This window comes from Halichoeres trimaculatus, unplaced genomic scaffold, assembly GCF_033239565.1.
Source record: "Halichoeres trimaculatus isolate MK-OKI-2021-1 unplaced genomic scaffold, fHalTri1.1 fHalTri1_scaffold_8, whole genome shotgun sequence".
Classification (NCBI taxonomy): domain Eukaryota; kingdom Metazoa; phylum Chordata; class Actinopteri; order Labriformes; family Labridae; genus Halichoeres; species Halichoeres trimaculatus.
Genome location: NW_027437186.1, coordinates 697,501 through 717,500, shown reverse-complemented (window position 1 = coordinate 717,500; position 20,000 = coordinate 697,501). Strand labels below are relative to the sequence as shown.

Here is a 20,000-nt window from a genome sequence, read left to right as displayed (position 1 = left end):
CCCGTCGTTACTTATGGCTCATTTGATCGCCATTGACACCAATCTTACTTTTTTTTTTTCTGTGTGTATCCAGAGATCCTACACGTAACCATGGCCACATGGTTTACACACAGGATTTTGTTTGTTAACAGCCAGTGGCATGTTGATTCTAACCACTGCTAGGTCAAATGTTCCCTGCAGGCTGAGGAGAAGGAGGCAAGAACAATGTGCTGGTACTGTAGTGTGCTGAGGAGAGCTGGCATGGACCTGTCCTTCCATCCATTGTGGTGGGGAATGTAAGATCTATCTCCAATAAGATGGACGAGCTAGCTGTTCTGACCCAGCACCAGAGGGAAAACCAGAGGGCAGAGTAGCATCATGCTATTCACAGACATGGCTAACAGAGCTAACACAGGACACAAATGCCACACTGGAAGGCTTTGAGCAGACAGTATACAGGGGGGAGTGAGACTAAACAAACTGGTTAGGTAGGTAGGCTCAGTCCTGGACCCTGTGAAGGTGGTGACAAGCTGTCACCTCTGATGGACACATTCTCTATTCGACACTTATTATATTATTCTGTTTATATATATATATCATGACAAGAATACACACTCTGTATGAGGATGAGAGAGAGCGGCAGAGGAACATGCATGAGGAAGCAGCGGGCATCGCGCTTACAGGTGACCACTGGACTTCTGTGAACTTCTGTAGGTGGGTGTGTACGCGCGCGCGCGTGTATGTGTGTGTGAGAGAGAGGGTATTTGTGTGTGTGTGTGTGTGTGTGTGTGTGTGTGTGTGTGTGTGTGTGTGTGTGTGTGTGTGTGTGTGGGGGGGATGTGTGGGACAGAGAGGGTGGGTGTGTGAAGGAAAGGGAGAGTGTGTGTGAGGGTACAGAAGGACTGAGCCAAATTATCTTTATGGGGTAAAAAATTGTTAAACATTCTGTATTTTCAGCAGTATCTTTCCTTTTTCTTTTTTAATTGACTCATGCACCTTTGAAATTTAACTTATATGAAGATGGAACACATTTTTGTTGTTAATACTGGTAGTTCATATTAGACATTATTGTCCTCTAAGCCAATCTGCATTTTAAAGAAGGTTAGTGCCGCAGATATAAGAAGGATGTAATCAAATGCTGAGTCAATGTTGATTGTGTTTCACAGGAGAGAAACTGTATGTTGAGAGATCAAAGAAAGCTTTTTAATAAAATAGTCTTAGAATTTAAATATACTGCCTTTGTGTTGATTATGTTGATTCAACATTAATTCCACAATTTTACTCAAGTAAATATCTGTTACAAGCTTTTGTCTTTGGTAGAAAAATGAGATTAATCTCGATTAATTGATTGATAAATTAATCTCAATTAATCTAGATTAATCTCAGTTAACTACAGAAAATTGTGCGATTAATTAAGTTATTTTTTTTTAATCTATTGACAGCACTAATTATAAAACAACATAAATAAAGTATATCAAACAAACTTCCACTCAGCGTCCTTCACGCCAGACGTATGATAATTATTGTATTTGTAGGATAATTTAGCCCTCTGTACGATGTGCGATCAAGAATTCCAAAAAAGGCTAAATGTACGATAATTTGACAATTTTGTGTGGTTGTTACCGATCTACCCCAGTCTGACAGAGTTATTTGTAAACACTAAATGCATCTTATATCATGTGACGTTTCCAGCCAATCATAGTTTGAGTGTCATTCATCGCACAACAATTGACAGCCAATCATGCTCGTAGGAGCTCAGACAGTCAGGAAGTCTCTCATCAGTTGAGTGAAAAATGAGCGTTGAAAGAGGGGACGAGGGTGAGTGGGAACCGAAGCGGAGGGCTGATATGTAAATATTGCAAGGGGGTCAACACAAAAGAACCTCTCATCGTGACCCTTGAGAGGCTCCAGAGATTAATGTTATGAAGTTTTCTTGAAGACGATGTTAGTTTGAAGACTACTCTTGAGTCTAAAATAAATTTCACTAAGTGAAGTCAGATGGCTATTTATCTCTTTCTATATCTCTCTATCTCTCTCAGTTATCTTGAATACTGTCTCAAAATAATAGCCTTGAGGTCTCATGACGACCTGTCATTTTTTTGAAGGGGGTGCATGAATGTAACACAGCTGAGTAGGAGCCTGGAGCTGCTGATCAAACGCTGATGATGTGGGGCGATGAATGCCCACAAAGTGCCTGTAGGACACTAAACAGAGTGATCAGTTGTGACTTTTGCCCAACAATAAGACAGTTATTTTGATCATTATAAGTTTTTGTGATTATTTTGTCGGGTGTACGATCATTTTCCCCAAAAAACGATAATTTTGAGACTCTGGTACGATAATTTTATATTTCCCATGTGGCAACGCTGCTTCCACTGAATCTTGATGTTTTGTACAGAACTACAATAAAGGAATAATAAACATGACTATCATATTTTTATCAGTGTGTGCTCCTGAGAATTTACATCAGTGAAGACTATGAATTCTTGAACTACTGCTGTAGGATGATGGATGTGTGTGAGTGTGTTTTTACCAGAGTCTGACTCAGTGTGCTGCTGATGATGCTGCTGCTGTTGATGTTGTTGTTGTGTCCAGCTCAGAGCAGCGCTGGGGTCGTCGTCTCGTTGCCTGGGTTTTCTGTCGCTCTGACTCTTCAGCAGCTCTAACTCTGAGCTCAGCTCATCGTTTCTGTCCCGAAGCTCCTGAACACAACACAGAGAGTCAGCTTTGACTGTCTGAACACAGATCACCCCCCCCCGAAGAGGATTTCTCTCTGACAGAGAACGAAAACACCCAGAGTCTTCTTAGAGGGGGACAAACAGCCACAGGCTCCATCTGTCACTGCACTCAGCTCAACGCTTCCTGTCAAACTCAGGCAGAAGACAACAGCAGCTCACTCAGGGACAGGTATCAGCAGGAGGGTGCCTTAGTGTTCTCACCTTGGTTTTCTGATGAACCAGCATGAGGCGTTCAGGTGCACAGATAAAAACAGACATTTAAACTCCTTCAGCTCATTCAGAGCCATGACCATGTTCACTTTGCAGGTAATTGTCTTATAGCACTGAAAAGGTCAGATCAGCTGCTCTCAGGTCTTCTCTGAAACTCGATGTCTTTCGCCTTGAACTGAGGAGCCAGCTCTGTCTGTGATTAGCTCTGATGTAGTTTCTAACACCAGCAGATTGAGACGCACAGAAACACTCGGCAGAGAAAATTCAGCTCAGCATAGGAATGAAACACACACAGCTACACACTCTCACCCTGCACTGCAGCTCATAGTCTTTGACGATCTCAGTGAACCGCTCCTCGTGACTCAGACCAGAGCTGGATGGGTCCAAACTGCCAAACTGTCAATCAAAAGACAAATGTATATGATTGGTTACTGTGGCTCAGCTGTTTTCTTCATCGCTCAGGGTGAAGAAAAGGAGGGATGAAGTCACACAGGGAACCTCCATTCATTATTTACCTGCTACAAGTTACCTTACACCACTCAGTGTGTGTGTGTGTGTGTGTGTGTGTGTGTGTGTGTGTGTGTGTGTGTGTGTGTGTGTGTGTGTGTGTGTGTGTGTGTGTGTGTGTGTGTGTGTATTCTTGTTTGTATAGTTTTGTGAGAACTAATGTCACTGTGAGGATGGTTTTATGGAAACTCTGTCTGTTGGCACTAGTTGAAGTTGGAAATGTTTCATAAAATTCAGAGAGAACACTCTAAGATGAGTGTCTGACTCTTTAGTCAGTTTGCTTTCCAGTTCTTGTATTCATATCTTGATGAGGACAAAAGACCTGAGACAGTATGGTGGCTTTTGGTTCAGGTTAAAGGTAAGTGCTCATTCAGTGTGTAACTGACTGCCAAAACATTCTCTGACAAACAGATAAAGCAGAGGTAGAACAATCTTTACAATGCTGACTCTGATGTGCACTTCTGTATGAGCAGTTTCATTAAAGGCTGGTCTAATTACAGGTGTCAGAAAACTCTAAAACCTGACAGCTTCATGTAGCAAGAGTCTGATGTTCCACTAAAAGGGGAAACATAACCTGGTGGAGCACCGTTTGTTACCACATCACAAATCTTGTCCAAATCTTGTGTTCCTTGGCTTCCTCTGGTCATGTCAGTCTGTTAAAGGAAATATCAGGAACTAATTCCTGAAACCAGCTGAAGTTCCACCTCCAATAGGGCATTGAAAGCGAAAGCTCTGCATCCCTGAGGAGGTGTTCTGCTTCACATATTTTAATCTTGGACATAATGTATACATGCTGGGTGTTCAGACTGAGTGTTCACATATTTTCAAACCTCTAAGAATTCACCTGTTGTAGAAATCCCTGAATCTGTCTGTGAACTGATCAGAATGCTCTGTTCTAGATATTAGCTCCAGATATACACCAGGGCCTATGTGTACGTCCAGCCAATCAACAAACTGGACCATCAGTCCTGACATACTGGTATGGAATGGCCCGTTTGGCTGCAGCATTAACCGAATGTACAACTGCAAATAGTCAGCCAATTATCTAATTACACCATGAAAGAGTTCAGGGGAACCTCTGGGAAAACACCATCCTCCAATGCCAAACTGTGCATGCCTACCACTGATGTACAGAGATAATCCCAAAGAGCGGTAACGGTGTGATGAAGAAAAACATTTTTCAGAGGGAGATAGGAGATTGGATCAGAAGAATAGAGACTGATCAAACAGCTGTTATCAGACAGTCAGTCAGGGAGCAGAGACAGAGAAAGGGAACGTTTGGACAGAGATCTGGAACAGAGATGTGTAGAGCAAATGTGTGTGGTGTTTCACAGCATGGCCCAACGTGCTTAAAGGCCCTGGTCTTTTCCAGACCTTTCTGAGATGTTATCAAGATCTTGAGCCTTACCTAACTGGTAAATGACGCTTTAAAGAAGCAGGCCTCAAACACCAAGGTCAGGCCATAGCTCTGCAGCCTAGCAGGCCTCTAGAGGGGCAATCAATCAGAGAGGGGGGGTTGTAGAAGTGGCTCTGGGCTCAAAGAGACAGCAGCAGCAGACTAAGGAGCAACTGTGTTTTACACAGTTAATTGAGACTGTGTGTTTTCTTCTCAAGGGGTGTCTTGCTGCATAGGACAAAAACAGCTCACACAGCAAGACATCGTCTGTCCCCCATGTCCTCACAGCTAAATGGTCTAGGTCGAAGGACAGAGATTTCAGGGACAGGGACTTTCAAAAGGACAGGGACTTTAAGGAGGAGAGGCTTTCACAACACAGTACTAACAGGGAAACAAGACTTTCAGGAGGACAAGGACTTTCAGAAGGTTAGTGACTTTAAGGACAAAGACTTTAAGGAAGAAGAAGACTTTCAGAAGTATATGGACTTCAATGAGGTCAAAGACTTTTAGGAGAGCAGTGGCTCTAAGGAGGACAAACCCTTTCAGAAGGATAAAGCCTTTGATGACAAACACTTTAAGGAAGACAAAGAATTTTAGGAGGACAGAGACATAGGGAGGACAAGGAGTTCTAAGAAGGACAAAGACCTTCAGAAGGACTTAGACTTTAAGAAAGGACAGAGACTTTCAGGAGGACATACATTTTGAGGGAAACGGAGACTTTCAGGACGACAGGGACTTGAATGAGGACAAAGACTTTCAGGAAGACAGAGACTTTAAAGAGAACTAAGGCTTTCAAGAGGACAGAGACTTTCAGGAGAACAGAGACTTTGGGGGGACAAAGACCTTCAGAAGGAGGGGACTTCAAGGAGGCTTAAGACTTTCATGAGGGCAGAAGCTTTAAGGAGGAGGGACCCTGTGTGGTGCAGATGTCAGGGAGTGTCCTGGTACCTTGTCATGCAGCAGCTGGTCCAGGTCTCTCTGCACTCTGATCACTGAGCTCCCAGCCTCAGTCAGCTTTGAGGTCATGACGTTCAGCTCCTCCTGCAGGCGATGGTTCTCCTGAAGAGCACGAACACATACTGTTACATGTTTGTGTCTGATGACAGCTGGATATACGGGGATGTCCCTGCTCTCAGACAACAGGCCGTCCCTGCTCTCAGACAACAGGCTGTCCCTGCTCTCAGACAACAGGCAGCCCCTGCTCTCAGACAACAGGCAGTCCCTGCTCTCAGACAACAGGCCGTCCCTGCTCTCAGACAACAGGCCGTCCCTGCTCTCAGACAACAGGCCGTCCCTGCTCTCAGACAACAGGCCGTCCCTGCTCTCAGACAACAGGCTGTCCCTGCTCTCAGACAACAGGCAGTCCCTGCTCTCAGACAACAGGCAGTCCCTGCTCTCAGACAACAGGCCGTCCCTGCTCTCAGACAACAGGCAGTCCCTGCTCTCAGACAACAGGCAGTCCCTGCTCTCAGACAACAGGCCGTCCCTGCTCTCAGACAACAGGCAGTCCCTGCTCTCAGACAACAGGCAGTCCCTGCTCTCAGACAACAGGCCGTCCCTGCTCTCAGACAACAGGCAGTCCCTGCTCTCAGACAACAGGCAGTCCCTGCTCTCAGACAACAGGCAGTCCCTGCTCTTAGACTGTAGTGTCTGGGACTCAAAAACACACTCAGAGCTTTCTTCATCTCATTTGCCTCTTCACGCTGCAGGTGCTGTGGACTCTCTTGTGTGGTGCTGTGGTCTAACCTGTGTTGCACTGCGGACTCTTTTGTGTGGCTCTGTGGTCTAACCTGTGTGGTGCAGTGGTCTAGTTTTTGTGGCGCTGTAGACTCCCCTGTGTGGTGCTGTTAAATCACCTGTGAACCGCTGTGGACTCATCTGTGAAGCGCTGTGGACTCACCTGAGTGACGCTGTGGACTTCCCTTTGTGGCATTGTGGACTCGCTCTGTGTGGTGCTGTGGTCTAACCTGTGTGGAATTGTGGACTCTCTTGTGTGGCATTGTGGGCTCACTCTATATGGTGCTGTGGACTTACCTGTGTGGCACTATGGACCTGCTTGTGTTGCGCTTTGGACATTCCTGTGTCACTTTGGACTCGCCCGTGTGGTGATGTGCACTTGCTTGTCTGGTGCTGTTGTCTAACCTGTTTGGCGCTGTGGACTCCCCTGTGTGGCATTGTGAACTCACTCTGAGTTGCACTGTGGACTCCCCAGTGTGGCGCTGTGGTCTAACCTGTGTCAAGCTGTGGACTCTCCAGTGTGCTGTGTGGACAAGCCTGGGTGGCGCTGAGGTCTAACTTGGGTGCCGCTGTAGACTCACCTGTGTGGTTAGGTGGACTTGCCTGTGTGGCGCTGAGGACCCTCCTGTGTGGTGTTAGGTCTTATTTTTATGGTGCTGTTGTCTAACCTGTGTGGCTCTGTGGTCTCTCGTGGGTGACGGCGACACTGTGGACTCACCTGTGTAGTGTTGTGGTCTTACCTGTGTGGTGCTGTGGTCTTACCTGTGTGGTGCTGCAGAGCTCCTCCTGCAGCTGGGCCTCCTGCACTCTGATCAGCTGCAGCTGGTCTTGCAGCGTGCTGCGCTCTCTTTCCACCTGCTGCAGCAGAACCTCGCTCTCTTGCTCAGACTGACTGCGCAGAGCCGTCAGCCTATCACGGAAGTCCTGCTCCAGGTCTCTACCAATCACATCACAGCTTATTAGGCAATCTGACACACCTGATCATCTGAAGCCCATGCAGCCTGTGCACAGTCCACATGGAGCTTAGTGAGACCTTTAGACAGACTTTATTGTAGTCTGAGACTTACAGGAAATGTAAATGCGCACTTTATTCAGAACATTATTTATTTCAGTGACATCATTAATAGGTCATTAGATCAAAGCTAGGGGGCACAAATGGACCCTGTATTAGCCTTTGAACATGCCTGGTTGAAGCAGTAACATCCAGTTAGAACCGACAGAGAAATACTCCAAAGTTTCTCTAAACATGCATAGCTAAGCTCTAAAACAGGCTACAGAGAGCCCAGGTTTAATCCTGACCTGATTCTGGACTGGTTCAAGGTCTCCATGCTGGCGTGGCGGTCGTCCACTTCCCTTACCAGCTGTAGGTTTCTCTGGTCAGCCAGCTCCAGGTCTGCCTTCAATTTATCCCGCTCTCTGCAGGCCTGCTCAGCCAGCAGTCTGCAAGCACACACAAACACACACACACACACACACACACACACACACACACACACACACACACACACACACACACACACACACACACACACACACACACACACACACACACACACACACACACACACACACACAGATGGTCTGTCAGGTCTGTCATCACAGTCAACAGGAACTTCAACTCAGGATGGTATGAGGTGTGTGTGTCTTTGTGTGTATGTCTGTGACCGTGTTTGTGATGTGGTTCCCTTTTCTAGAATGGATCCAGAGGAACCTTTAAGCTCCAATCATAAGAGGTACTTTAAAAAGTGAAAGGCATTTCTTCCATAAATTTGTGTTCAAGTTCAATGCTAGAGGAGCCAGTTTAACCAGCAGCTACCTTTTGGTGACCTTTCAAACTCTAGTTTTTCTACAAACAAAGAAAAACACCAACACTAGAGTCAAGGTACTGCTGATAAATGTTGAGCTCCAGGAGATACAATGTGACTGTGACCTGCTGTTGGAAAATCTTTAGGTGTGTTTCCTGCACAGATGAGGAAACTCAGACAAGACTACAACAATATAAGACCACAACCAAAGCTGGATGTGACTGAAAACCCAGCAGGTGGTTTACACAGGCCTGCATGCTATCCTCAGTCTCAGAACGAGCTGCTAACACTAGGAATGGCAGCATGAAGGGTTCAGCAGAGCGGCCTTTGAACAAGATGATCAGAGGATGGTTTGACACTCACTGACTGAACATCAGGACCCTGCATCATCCTTTCTGCTGCCACTCAGTGAACTCTGACATTTAGAGCAAAAGCCAGAAAACCTACTGCAGGTGCTGGATCTCATTCTTGTAGGAGATAAGCGCCGCCTGGTGGATGCCGTTCCCGCTGACCAGCAGCTCATTGTCCAGAGCCAGAGTCAGGTCTGCCAGACTGAGACGCTCCTCCAGGGGGAAGTCCAGAGTCTGCAAGGAAGGCAACAGTGAGCTGGGTAACAGTCTGAACAGCATTAGACGAAAGACAGCATCCTGCCACAGTGTCCTGAGCACATGCCAGCCTAACACCACTTCTGTCCACTCTCTTCAGCCGGAACAGACCTGATCTGCTCGCTGGTGACCTGTTCACATTCAGTCCACACCACAAAACATTGCACCATATGTTTCACACATCATACTCCACCCACTGCACATGCTACATGAAGGCTAACGCTAACCCTGAGCTGTAATCATTCAGCTCAAAGCAGAGATCAGATCTGAGCCTGACGACCTCCTGCTGTGTGATGAATCACTTCCTGAAGTGGTTAGTTGGTGAGCCTGTCTTAAACTCTGAGAGGAGACAGAGAAAGGCGAGCACCTGTTCACCCCCCAGGAGAATCAGAGGAATGAGGAGGAGCTGCTGTGGCCTGAGGAAACCCCAAAAAACCCCGAAAACCACAGGCTGAGGAGCTATTTCTGTTATTTCTCTGTTTGGATACAGTTCCCAGGGACACTCACTTTGATTCTGATCGACCTGATAAACTCCATGATAAACTCCATGATAAACTCCATGATAAACTCCATGATAAACTCCATGATAAACTCCATGATAAACTCCATGATAAACTCCATGATAAACTCCATGATAAACTCCATGATGAGCTGCAGAGGAATCTTGAAACCTGCAGATGGTTTCTCTGAGCTCACAGATCTCAGATGCAGTGAGTCGTCCTGTTTTTCTCTGCTCTAACTTTAATGTTTGGTTTGTCCTTCTTCTGCGGCCGTTACAGCAGCTCATGTCTCTGACATGGAGTCAGTCTATTCCCTGACAACACTCATGTTATCCCATGACTTCTGCAGCTCAAGACAAAGACTTTCCTCTGAAGGTTTAACAGATCTGTCCACTTCATTTAACTACTCACCCAGATCTGATGGATGGGGCTGAGGTCTGGGACTTGACGGGTCCAGTCCACCATTTTCAGAATGACCTGAATCTGCTTCTGATGGCTCAGCTCTTTGGTTTTAGAACATCATGCCATTAAGAGGACACTGCAGGTATCTTAAATGGGTTTATGGGTACTTTATCAGGTAATTCTCCAAAAACAATGGAAGCCCCTCAGAAAACACCAGGTGCTCTGTAGACTCTGGTCTCCTGTTTGCAGAATGACTGTCTGATGGCTCGCTGTCATTGTTTCCCTTGCTGACTGGGAGTTTTCACGCTGAGAGCTTCACAGTTCAACTCTTCGATGATATCCTGAGCCAACTGAACTGTTTTCTCCTCACATTGTTGACACAATGATTCATGGTTATTCTGTTTGGATATGTACCACACGCTTCTTCTCTGGTTTGTTGCCTGGTGTCATCTTCAGTTGGTCGCATCCACACCGCAACTGACACCCTGCAGAACGCCTGGAGCTGAAACCTGTTTCTTCCTGCAAGCTGCTGTTTCTCAGGGGCACTAAAACAGCTTCACTGTAAATGCTGCCATGTTTTCTGCTTCCATAAAAGGTTTAACCTGCCGTCAGAGCAATGAGCCATCCCAACGGAAGTTGGCTTCATTTCTCACAGCCGCAGGTTGATGCTTAGTCCCAGCTTCCTGCTCATACAGCTTCATATTCAGCAGCAGAGCCATCATGATGTGAACCCACGCTTAACGCAGTTGGTCATCCTAAATGTTTGATCTGATGGAAACTAATCTGCACGGAGGAGATCTGGTCCCCACAGGACCTAAATAAAAAAACTTGAAAAAACAAAAACTCAAACTGAGGCTGAAAATTCACAAAGCTGCAAGTAATTTGGCTTCTGCCAAGATTCAAAATCTTTGAGTTAGACACATTCGATAACTAAGTTTGTTTTAAGAGCATTTGACTTCTTTCCTTCAGTCCAATCTCAAACTGGGCAGGAACGTGTCTTTTTTTTGTCTCGTTTAGTCAAAGAAAGCTAAATTAGTCCCGTTACCAAAAGTTTCATCAAAATCAAACTTATTTCAAGATTCAGTAACACCCAAGAGCACATAACACAACAGTTTAAGACACATTTGAAGCATCTGAATGATTCAGAAAAACTCACAGCACAGCTCACATCACAACTCCTGACACAGTGACGAGACATCCTCAGGTCGATTTCATGTCTCACAGTATCACAAATCCCCACAACAAACATTTCCCTCATGCCCAGTCATTCCCGACCTGAAGCAGCGCCACATTCCTTCTGCCCATGGCTTCATTTGATCAGAGTTAGACCACAGTATGAATGAAGCTGCATTTTTCCTGCTGATATTCAATGTTTCACATATCATTATGCATCAGGAACTTTGTTTTCAACTGTTACCATCTAAATGTTAGAATTTTCTCCTGGTTTCCATATTTCTGAATGCACACTTATCTCTACGTCCCATTTTCTTTCTGTCTTTCTTTCTTTCTTTCTTTCTGTCTGTCTGTCTGTCTGTCTGTCTGTCTGTCTGTCTGTCTGTCTTTCTTTCTTTCTTTCTTTCTTTCTTTCTTTCTTTCTTTCAAACATTTGCAGTTTGCAATTAAATATATGGCAATATAAATACATGAATATGTAAGAAAAGGAAAAATGTGGATCACATTGCTGTGCTTGACAGAGAATAACTCTTATATAGAGTAGATTCACTTTTCAAACAACACAATTATGAAACACATAGATATACATCAACAAAGAATACTCTTACACGGAGTATCTAAGCGAATCAACCCTCACAAGTTGCCCAGAATTTGTTTACACCTCTTGATGTGTAAAACAGATGCTATAAGGAAAGTACACACCCTCCAACAAATGAAGGAGAAGAAGCAAAAAACAAAGTTACAGCTTTACTATTTGACCTACAGATCCATTTCCAGAATTCTGTGCTGATCAGTTAACATCTCCTACAAGCGGACTTGAAGCTAGTAATGTTGCTGCACATTTTAAGATTGATATCAAGGCTGTTCCATAGTGAAACCCCACTAACTGATGTGCACATGCTTTTGAAGGTTTTAAGGTTATTTTAGGGTTTCTTGTCAACTGAAAACAATCTGCTGTTGACGGATATTAAACTAGTTTTAAGACATTTTCCCATCACACTCAGTGTTTTTATCTTGTATCTAGACCTCCCCTCTCACAAAGCAAACCCAGGACTGCAAGAAGAGTTAGTTAAAAGGTTTTGCTGGTTTACAGAGACTTCATGGTCTTCAGGTCTCAGAGCTCTGATTTCAGTTTTCTAGTGTTTTCTGTGTCAATCAGTCCTCTCTCTGGTCTGTACTCACCTGCAGGATGTCCCGGCTGTTGCGAATCCCTTCCTCGGTCCACAGAGCGATGACCTGGTCTGGGGTGGTGCATCCTGAGCCGTCATCCAGGAGACTGAGGACTCTCTGACCCACAGTGGCCGTCAGTAGGGAGGGGGTGGTGGAGCGAGCAGAGTGCTCCTCGGACAGTGCCTCAAACTGCATGAAGGACAGAAAGAAGCCCCGGGAGGCTAAGGTGAGTCTCTGCAGGCTGCCAACACCATGACTGAAGCTTCAGCCTCAGGCTGGGGTCTTAAAAACAGCAGTCATGGACACATTTCTCAGGGTCCTAATAAACACCCCTAATGAGCAGTGTGGAAACTCTAATCTGGATTAGTCTACTTTCCCCCCCGAGTCACGCAGGTCTGAGCACAAACATCTCTGAAACAGATTGGATCAGAGAGAGCTGTGGGGGGTCCTCCCATCCCTCAGCACAGGAGGAACAACCAGGCCTGAGCCTATCCCAGGACAACACACCACTCACATATTCACACTCTCTGTTATGAGGACGACTTTTTATCCTCAGCCAAAGAAGGAATCAAACATCTGGTCAGACCTGAAAGGAACAGGCCGACAGCAGAGAGTGGAAAACTGAAAGGCTAGCTCACCCCAGCGGTGACCTCGGGCCCAGAGCTGCTTCAGGAGCAGCTCAGTGAAACATCTCTAACCGCTGCACGGAGCTGGACAAAGTTACAAAGTGAACATGAAACGCAAACCTGCTCCACGTCAGCATTTAACAACTTTTGATGAACAGAGCAAAAGCTGTTTCCTGGCATTGGACCAGTTTTCAGACTACTCCTAAGTGGTGCCCTGAATGCTATTAAACCTGGATCATGAGTGTTAATGCCCAATCAAGAGCTGGTTTGAGTCCTCCTATTGTGTTTTCATTCTATTTTTAATCCTTACATAAGAAAAGCTGTTAGCGGGGGCTATCGGGGGGGATGGTGCCACCGAGACTGAGTCAGTCCTGCAGAAACAGGCCGCATTCCAAATCTGCTTCAGAGCTGAGAGGATGTTTTTACACAGTTCTCCCACCTAAACAACACTCTCAGGTGGATCCCAGCTCTTCATCTGTGCTGCCAGGTTCCAACAAACAATCAGGTGTTTTAAATCACAAACCATGTGATGGAAACACACCGATCAGCTGACTCAGCTTCAGGTGTGGTTCTGTCAGGACAAAGAGGAGTGTTGGTATCACCTGTGTGTAGCAGCCCGAGGTCCTGGCGTAGTCCTCAGTCCAGTCTGTTTTGACCCACGTTAACAAGCCGCAGCCTGAGATCAGACCTGATGTGCAGGACATGATGGTCTCTACCTGCCTCCACCTGCAGCATCTGGCTCACTCCCTCCAACTGATCACACAAAGCACCGTCAGCTGCAGCGCGGCTCCCTGATTGGAGGCCACGCCTGTCGATGCCTTCAGGAGCTCTATGTACACTTTGATACTCATGAGAAAGATCCTTTATGTGTTGTTGATGACCTTCAGTCTGACTGAGACTGGAGAGCCTCACACCATCAGAGGGAGAGGAATGTCTGGGTTATCATCAGCCTTTTACAGTGCTGTCAATCAAATGAAACATATAATCATGATACATAGGGGACTGTGATTGGTAACAATTAATTACAGCTTCAAAATACTAACATCCAGGCTACCTTTTAACTGTTGTCGCAATGAAACGCAAAGAAAACCCTGAACAGTCCAAAAGAAGGCACCTTTCAAAGTTAGTGCAAACACAGGACCGCTCAGAGAAATATGTAGGTACTGCACCATCTTTGCTGTTTAAAGTGTGTGTGTGTCAGTGTGTGTGTTAATGATGCTGACCATATAATGCTTGGAGCAGTGTTTGTCCCTGTGGAAACAGATCTCAGTCTGCAGCGTTCTTCTTCTGTTTCACAGATAACCCACAGAGCTGGAGAGGACCAGGCTCCAAGATCCACCTATTGACTAACTCCAGGCTGTGATGACCTGATCCTCTCTGCTGCTCAGTCACACCACCTGCCTCTCTGTCTCCTCCATCTGGGATCATGTCAACAAGGTAACGTGTTACTGTTTCTTTATATTTAACCCTCATTAATACTTTAAGGCACTGTGAAGCATATGTGGAGAAGCTAGTGTTTTGTTGGACTCACTTTCCCATGAGCACTTGCACCCACTACAGTGAAGATACGACTCTTATCAAGGCATGTATTTGTTTTAGAAATGAATGGAGATCAGATATTCTTTTTAGCTCTACTTTTTTTGTTCAAGACAACTTTTCCCAGGATGCAAAGCATAGTTTGGTCTCCTGAAGGTGAGCAGACTGTGTTCCCCACAGCCCAGTGCTCTGAGTCTGTAACGTTAGTGAATCCTGGTTCTGTCCTACCAGAGCTCATCTACCAACTCCAACCTCACCAAGCAGAGCTAACGTAACCTGGCTCTACATTTTATTGATAGACTCTCAAGTTTGAACAGACCACTGCAGAATAACTGCTGACTGTGGGTTGGAGCCAACATTAGCACAAACCCATTAACCTGGGTTTTAGCATTTAACCCATGTGTTTTAGCCTTTAGCCTGTGTTTTAGCCTTTAGCCTGTGTTTTAGCCTTTAGCCTGTGTTTTAGTCTGTGTTTTAGCCTTAAGCCTGTGTTTTAGCCTTTAGCCTGTGTTTTAGCCTTTAGCTTGTGTTTTAGCCTTTAGCCTGTTTTTTAGCCTTTAGCTTGTGTTTATAGCCTTTAGCTTGCATTTTAGCCTTTAACTTGTATTTTTTAGGCAGGTATTGTATCAAATCATAATTTTGGTATGGTAACAACACTACTCTCAGTCATAGAAAAATTAGGGCTTTCCCAGCAAGCAGAACTGCACTTGACAGATGATTCAGAGACAGAAGTGGATGCTGATGTGTTTGAGGAGCTTCTGCAAGCAGGGAACCTAACAATCAATGTGTGCACAGAAAAATCTACTTGTAAGTCTTGGTCTTGCCAGGCAGAAATGTTGACTATTCACCAGAAGACTGTCATGTGTATTGTAGAGCGCTGAAAGTAGGTTTGCTTTTTTAACTTTGTTTATATTGTAAGCTAGCCTTCTCTCATCAACGTTTCGTTTTTTGAGCCCAAAAAGGAAGTTTCATATAAGGAGTCTTAAATTGTACTCATTTTTTAACTTTTTGTTTATGTTTCTCTTGAATATCTTGAATCTGTCCTTCATCAGGATGTTTCTTTCACTTCGTCGGAGCCATGAACATCAGACTCATCCTCCATGCTGTCAGATTCATCGGATGTAATGTTGATGGTAAAGAGCAACAGAGGAGATAAAAGAACCCACTTGAGGGGTTCAGCTAAAGAGGTTTCCAGCTTTTTTTGTTGTTTAAATAACCAAATATGTGGAGTTTAACTGGTTTCAATATTGGTGAATGCACAAAAGGATCACTGTTTCCCTTTTTTAAAGCAGGGAATTGTCTGTAGCATATCAGATGCATTCTTCCTTGTCAGTCAATCACAATAGCACAGATTTGAGGGTAACAACTGTTGTGTTTCGACATCTGTTTTCTGTTTTTGAGGAAGGGGAATGGAAATAAAAGTAGAAAGAGGGGGAAATGGCAGATTTAAAACTTATCAGTATAATATTTAGTTTCAGACTTAAAGATGACTGTGTTTCTGATTTTAATGTATCTTCAAGATGGTAAAAGATGTCCTACGAACCAAGCCTGGGGGAGAAAAGATCCTGCAGGAATATGACAGAAAAAAAGCATTGATAGATGGTACACGGCCACAAACGGTGAACTTACTGGTGGCCAACATGATCAAGGCTCATGGGTAAGCATTAAAAAGTTCTTCTTGGTGGTTATTGTGTTTCTACAAGGACTCTAATACTAAGGAATGTAAATGTCCTTTTTGTGAACAGTTAAATGGGTGTGTGCTCATTTTATAAACTTGTGGAATAGTAAATTTGGTATTCCGTTAAACAAGTCACACAAGTATGTCTCTAAATTACTAAACAACTATTTTTATTCATTTATCATTTTCTTGACCTGAGTTTCGTTTTTTGTTTTTTAAAATATCAGTAAGTGTTGATTAAAAACATCATCATAAGCTGGTGGATTTGAAACTGTACCAAACCTAAAAATATTGAATGTAATTTGAAAAAAGTAGAAAACCTTCATAATTGAATGACCAAAAGCACAATTTTTTACATTGCTGAATGAAAATTACTCAAGCAGTAAACAAGTAAAATTCACTTATCATTTTATTGTGCTGAAATTTTAAGTATTATTCATTTCTTTAGAACCTTTTTTCAGAGTTCTTATTCAGTTCTTATTCACTGATCAGTGATTATTAAACAGTTTTGTTTTACAAATTTTGCATGCAATATGGGTTTCTTATTTTTTTACTTCTGAGAAATGATAATAATGCTCTCTATTCTTTTGGCACCATTTGAATTCTTTCATACCATTTAACAGCTTCTAAAATATGTTTTCTAGTTTTTAAGGGGGATCCCACGAGCCTATGTACCAACAAAGTATGCACTTTGCATCATCACTTTATTTCCTATCCTCAAAGATCCATTTAAAAAAAATGGATATGTAAGTTTGCTTATTACACTTATTGCAAGGAATTTTGTGGTTGATCATCTCCTTTTCTTAAATTGGTCTCCTGTGCTGCACTTTCCTGTTTCCCATATTGGATTTTCACAGGAACACTACTATGATGCGCAGAGTGGATCTGGTTACTTGGCCTGGAGAATAAAGACTGTCCAGCGCAATACTGTCCAGTCCAGGAGATGCTCAACCAGCACTTCCAGTCCGAGTGGGTCAAAGAGCAAGAGGGAATCGGTCCTGATTGATGAGCAACTGACTGGAGATGAATGCTCTGAGACAATCTCCTTCCTGAAGCATTCAAGGGATGCAATCTTATGAAAGAGAAGATGAGAGCAACATTTCAATAGCGCCAGGCACTGGTTCAAGACCAGCAAGACTCCTGAACAGTCTTAACCCTAACCCTTTCCCCCGATTCCTGGACATACCTGGCTTGGTGAGACTGAGATGTGTTTGTTTGAATAGTTTCAAAGTGAGCACGGTGCATATTCACTTGGACATGCATAAATGATATCTTTTTCTGGGTCTGCTCGAACTGGGTCTTTTGTGTTTGTAGAGTGAGCAGGACTTCACCATGATGTTTGGAGCAGAGGTTTCTGGCAGATTGTTGGCAAAATGGCCCACGTACTTCAAGCCTACGATCCTGGCAAACTGCAACAACCTGATTTCCAATGAGCACGTTGATGAACTCTTGGCTGCACAGGGTAGCCCGGATGAATCTGGTAAGTGTGGCTCATTCTGTCTTTTGAAACAAGTATTTTCTTTGCAAAATTCTGAATGCACATAATTTAAAATCATTTATTAGAATTTTAAGATGTGAATATTTGAAACAGTCTTATTTGTCTACTTTGTGACTATGCTGGGACAGTGATCTGTCAAGCATTCTACTGTTGGTTCATCTCCTTCCCCCTACCTCAAAAGGCCACAAGAAGAGCGCTAAAATCAGCTCCTTCCAGGTGATCAGCCATGTAGCGAGATATCTGAGGGTAAGGAGTGTTTTGATGGACTTTAATTACAGCTGTTTTAAAATCTGGGTATATTTACTTTTGGTACTTCAACTGACTAAAAAGAAAAGAGAATAATCAAATTATTTCTTCTACTATTTTAAGCCAGAGGGAAGAAACCTTATAGTTTTTCACTTTTTGTTTGTTTTCATAAACAAACAAAAAAATACACTTACAAAATATAACTGGACTATTTTCTCATCATGTGTCAGTCTGTGTTGCAGATTGAAGCCAGTGTGGAAACCTTTCTTGAGAGATCTGAACCAGGACAGCCCTTCCTTCTGTGTGTTGGGGAACAGAAGAACAGCGTCCAATAGTTCTACGTCATTGTTGACCACAAGGCCATCCCTTGCCAGGCTCAGACGACCCTGGAAGCGTTCAATGAGCTCTTCAAGGCCCACTTTATCTTCAGTATCAAGTACCATGAATCCCTCGACAGCTTTTACTCGTTCATCCAGACAACAGTTTTCAACATTGACCTGGGAACTGCAAAGTAAAGTCTTTGGGCTCTAATTTCGTGGCGCAGCGCAGGGGGCGCAAGCTTGGCGCAGCCTGCGCAGTGCTAATTCTGTGCGGCGCACCACTGTGCACTGCCAATTTGACAATTTGGTAGACCATCTGCACAGAGATGGGTGTGACTGCGCGCCAGGGGGAGTTGACGGCGCACCAGGGGGAGGTGTCAGCAGATTCATGTTGGCACAGTGACAATTTCGTGCCAAAACAGTGCGCTGAAAGCTCGCCAGCTCCAACCTGGTCTATCCTCAGCACAAGGCGGAGCGCACCCCACACAGCTGCAATTTGGTGACAGGCGCACATGTGCGCACATGTCATCAAAGCCTCAGAGGCAGGTTTCCAGAGTGTCTCTGTTTCTCTGTTTTAGTCTTTATTTTTAACGTGATCTAAAAAGATGGAGTACATTATTGTAAGGAGGATGAGGTGGAGACACTGGGAGAGTATACAGTATATCACCAAAGGTTCTGCTATTTGGTGATGACAAACCAGGAGTGCAGGTGGATCAAAAGTATTCTGAATGGATAAGCCAGCTGTGTAACTGCCTCTTCATTTTGTACTCCTATAAATGACAGAGGAACAGATTACATCTGTCCCGGGAGCTGGCCCACACGGTGACGCGCTTCGTGTCCTCCGATGTGCCCTGCTGTCCAATCTCCTGCAGGGAGGGACAGCGGCTCTGACCGTCTCCGCTACCAGCACTGTTTCCACAGTGCTGAGAATCACTCAGACCAATCAGACGCTGCTCGGCCGCAGCACATTTAAAGGCGAGGAGAGGCGCTCATTTGATTGGTGAAAACAGCGCTCGGCTGTGTTAAACCCACTCACGGCTTTTCTCCTCCCTCTCTGCCATTTGCGCGGAGGGAGGTGTGGACGCATAGCTCTGCGCTCCTCTGCGCCTTGACTGCGCCTCTCTTGCCACTGCAGGAAACTTGCAAAGTGCGCTGGTCATGCCCTGTGCGCACGGCGAAGGCCAGCGCAGGGCAGGTGCGCCTGCGCCTGGTCTACGAAATTAGACCCCCTAGAGTCAAAGAGCTGAGAGCTAGACTGTTTGACACTGATACTTAAGGTGATATATATCCGGGGTTGAAATATGTTCACTTGTTTCATCTGTTAAGTACTACACAAAAGTTCTGCATTGTTTTATAAGCATTTGAGATTCCATCGTGGTCTGTACTCAGGAAAAACTCTGTTTGAAATGTGGAGAGCCAGGATGTTTTTCATTATTTTGCACATGGTCGGGGTTCAAGAAACATTTGGGTAATTTTCTCAGCGACACTATTTCAACAGATCTCAGCAACGATGTGGACACACCAAAAGAAGATGAGCCTTCACCATCTCAAACAATCTGTACAGACAGTTCAGTAATAACCCAGGCCACAGCTGATGAGCCTCACTTGATAAACGTGTGGTGAGATGGATGCAAAAACACACATCGTACCACACTGCCATATTGTGTAACTTGTGCTTAAGGATTGGTTGGCTATTGATGGAATGTGTTATTGTGAAGTCAGTGCATTGTTATAAGTGGTGGAATTCTTAAATACATTTTTCACTTTAACTACAGATGTGGTGTCTTTTTTTTTTAAATTAGTAATATTTAGGAGTGGTGATTGCTCTAAGACTGCAAGAGGAGCTCAGCTTCCCCTAAAATGTCCCTAAAAAG

General features: G+C 44.5%; 1 protein-coding gene across 3 annotated transcripts in view; it reads right to left on the bottom strand.

The window, feature by feature from the left end:
* Positions 1–20,000, bottom strand: part of ninl (ninein-like) — a 59,219-nt gene that overhangs the window by 17,633 nt on the left and 21,586 nt on the right. For all 3 annotated transcript variants that reach the window (XM_074676403.1, XM_074676406.1, XM_074676404.1), the window contains exons 8-14: positions 12,235–12,411; positions 8,820–8,956; positions 7,867–8,007; positions 7,330–7,504; positions 5,779–5,889; positions 3,237–3,323; positions 2,513–2,681 (exon numbers count right to left, since the gene is read on the bottom strand). In XM_074676403.1, the coding sequence (XP_074532504.1) occupies positions 2,513–2,681; positions 3,237–3,323; positions 5,779–5,889; positions 7,330–7,504; positions 7,867–8,007; positions 8,820–8,956; positions 12,235–12,411 (997 nt within the window). The remainder of the gene's footprint in view (positions 1–2,512; positions 2,682–3,236; positions 3,324–5,778; positions 5,890–7,329; positions 7,505–7,866; positions 8,008–8,819; positions 8,957–12,234; positions 12,412–20,000) is intronic.